We start from the raw sequence: 2,528 nt of genomic DNA, 5'->3' as shown, positions 1-2,528 counted from the left end.
TGCATGCGTAAGCTGGCAGCCGCAGCCGTACTCGGAGAGCAGCAGCGGGATCGATTGAGCCCATGGCTCGAAGAGTTGCAGTATGTTTTCGAGGCATAAGGGCCCTTAGACCCTTCTTTTTGTCGTAAGGAAATCGTGAGATGAGCCAGCAGATCGAGGCCCCTAAACGGGGTATGTAACCTCGTGCTGCTACTGCCGGTTATTCTGTCTTTACCGCAAGTAGATGTTGACTTTATGCGTTTGTTTCGCCATTTAGGTGCATGTCTCTTTGCCTTGGGCCCATAGGACACGCATCTTTGTTTTTGTTGCTGCTCTTTTTCTGCAGCGGGAATCCCCCCCTCCAAGACGCAGCGCATGCTGGGGGGCTTGCGCTGTTGGGCCTCTAGGGCGATCAGGGGCCCTAGCCTCTCGCACTCCATTCTTTTTGGAGCTGCAGCCGGTGAGCATCATGGTGGCGCGGGCAAGGGGCTAGGGGCAAAGAGCTGTGGCACCAAAACTGCTGTGACAAAGAGCCGATGAAGATGTACTGCATATGCCTCCTGCACAGCCCTTCAGGCAACTCCATTACAACGTTCCCTCCAGCCGTCTGTGGTCCAAGCTCGTGTACATTGTCTATTGCCTCCTTTTCAACTAGCGTTTTTGTAGTCTCCCTCCATCCTGCTGTCCTATCCCCCTAACCCTCTTCTCTCCATGCTGTTGCCTTCCAGGCATCGGGAGCTATGCATCCTACTACCTTTATCGCTTTGTCTGCCTGACAACTGCGGACTCCACCCACTATGCCATTGCTTCACGCTGGCGATATATGGAGAAACAGAATCTATTCTTCAAAGAGCTCGACGAGACGCTGGCTGCTGGGGCCTTGGGGGCCCTTGTCAAGGAATACGATCCAGTAGCGACACGCCTACCGTTTAAACCACTGTAAGCGTTTATTTTATTCTCTTGCTATCCAATAGAGGGCAGCAGGCTGCCTCACCATACAGCTTTCCGTATTTTGTGTTACGGATTTTTACTCTGTGGCATGTCAGAGGTTCACTTCTGCGTCGCCTGCAGCATTCTTGCCCTTCTTTCCTGTGCTTCAGCTCCGTATCTTCTGTGGTTGCTTTTGATTATGAATCCTCCTCCTTGCCTGTCACTGTATCCCTTTCCCGGCTCGCTGAATGGTGCAATCCCATCCCACATATCCACTCCTTCATCCTCTTCGTTGCCTTCTGCCTGCTGGATGTGTGTCTTGCTATCCGTCCGTACGTTAGGGAGGACAAATACCGCATCTGATGCAGCTGGCGGCTCCGTCTGTAGGGAAGGTAGTTACCCACTCGTTGCGATATAGGGTCGCCTGGCCGTAGCGTTGAAGCTGACAGGCTCTCTATAGGATAGGTCCTCGCCACCCTTTGTATCGCCAGCCAGTTGGAAATCCAAGGAATGAACAGAACTTCTAGAGGAACTCAAGGATCCACATCCGATTTCTCCCTTCGCCCTTGGAGGCCCTGCTTTAGCGCCTTCTATACATGTTGATTCGGGCACAGAAGGACTTGCTACGAATCTGCTTGCATTAGCGGCCCTTCCCTCTCCTGCCTTATATCTGTCATTCTTATACCGATGCTTCTCGGTGATCGTGCAGTCGCTGGGTTTTTGTACCCTTGCACTGTGCTTGCTTCCCCGGCTTCACATGTGCCGGCCCTCCTCTGCTTTTGCCGTTATTCTCTTATGGATATGCGGGTTAGTGCTTCTACTTACATGCATATGGTGTCTTCAACTCCCCGTAAATGGTAGACCTTTGAGCAGATAAAGGACGAGCAGTCTCTTGCCCCGGATCACTAGCTGTTCCGTGTGTGCATGCCAATTCACAAAGGAGCGTGTTTGGCTCCTGCTCAGCCTATGGACGCTGGTGGCTTTTCAAACAGCCCAATAGAGACTCGGGGGCTTCATGAGAACGTAGGCTTCTTGGGGTACCGCTATGGCGATGATCCCCAGAATTTTAGGTTGGGGCTATGAATGTTGGGGGGACAAGTACGCTTAGACGCTTTATAATACACTGGTTATTTTCAAATAAGAATTCGTGAAATGTTCACGAAATGGTTTGATAGAATGCATTAGTTATTGCAGAGTATTGTTACGTTGAAACAAATGCGTGCTAGATGCTATGTGCAAGTGGCTTTGGATGCTCGGAATCATTTGAAGGCGCTGCAAAGCGAACCGTAGCTGGCCCTCTTTCCTCACACTGAGAACTTTCTCTAGGTCACCACAAGGCGGGACTTTACCTGAAAGTTGCTCAATTGCTTGTTATCCGGTTGCCAGCTCAGTGACTACAGAGATCACACACGGGCGTACAAATGTGGCAGAACGGCTGTTCGGGTGCTACACGCCGGGTTGCAAGATAATTTGTACGCATCAGCTTCACAGCCGGTAGCAAGACACCATTTGTCGGCTTGTCAAATGTGCACCAATGTGCTGATGAGGCCATGCGGACCAGAAATATGTGCCACCCATGAGGATGGGCAAGCGATTGATTTCATCAGTCGGTTAGAGAA

The 2,528-nt window shown here is 51.1% G+C and overlaps 1 protein-coding gene across 1 annotated transcript; it reads left to right on the top strand.

Moving 5' to 3' along the window:
- The first annotated feature begins 354 nt into the window (after positions 1-354).
- On the top strand, positions 355-1,272 carry LOC34623412. The gene is made up of 3 exons (XM_026334839.1): positions 355-511; positions 708-918; positions 1,251-1,272. Exons 1-3 carry the CDS (start codon positions 355-357, stop codon positions 1,270-1,272), a joined length of 390 nt encoding a protein of 129 aa, XP_026190624.1.
- Positions 1,273-2,528: the final 1,256 nt, after the last annotated feature.

The sequence above is a fragment of the Cyclospora cayetanensis genome, unplaced genomic scaffold (assembly GCF_002999335.1).
Source record: "Cyclospora cayetanensis isolate NF1_C8 unplaced genomic scaffold, CcayRef3 CcayRef3_contig_503, whole genome shotgun sequence".
In the NCBI taxonomy this organism is placed as follows: Eukaryota; Apicomplexa; class Conoidasida; order Eucoccidiorida; family Eimeriidae; genus Cyclospora; species Cyclospora cayetanensis.
Note: the sequence above shows the minus strand (reverse complement) of the source record. Positions and strands in the feature narration are given on the sequence as shown.

Bases quoted from the DNA above. Each gene is read 5' to 3' on its own strand.
- LOC34623412 (XM_026334839.1), top strand. From the start codon at position 355: ATGCTGGGGGGCTTGCGCTGTTGGGCCTCTAGGGCGATCAGGGGCCCT. The intron at 512-707 runs GCCGATGAAGAT...GTTGCCTTCCAG, and splicing joins CAAAACTGCTGTGACAAAGA to GCATCGGGAGCTATGCATCC. The intron at 919-1,250 runs GTAAGCGTTTAT...TCCGTACGTTAG, and splicing joins CGCCTACCGTTTAAACCACT to GGAGGACAAATACCGCATCT.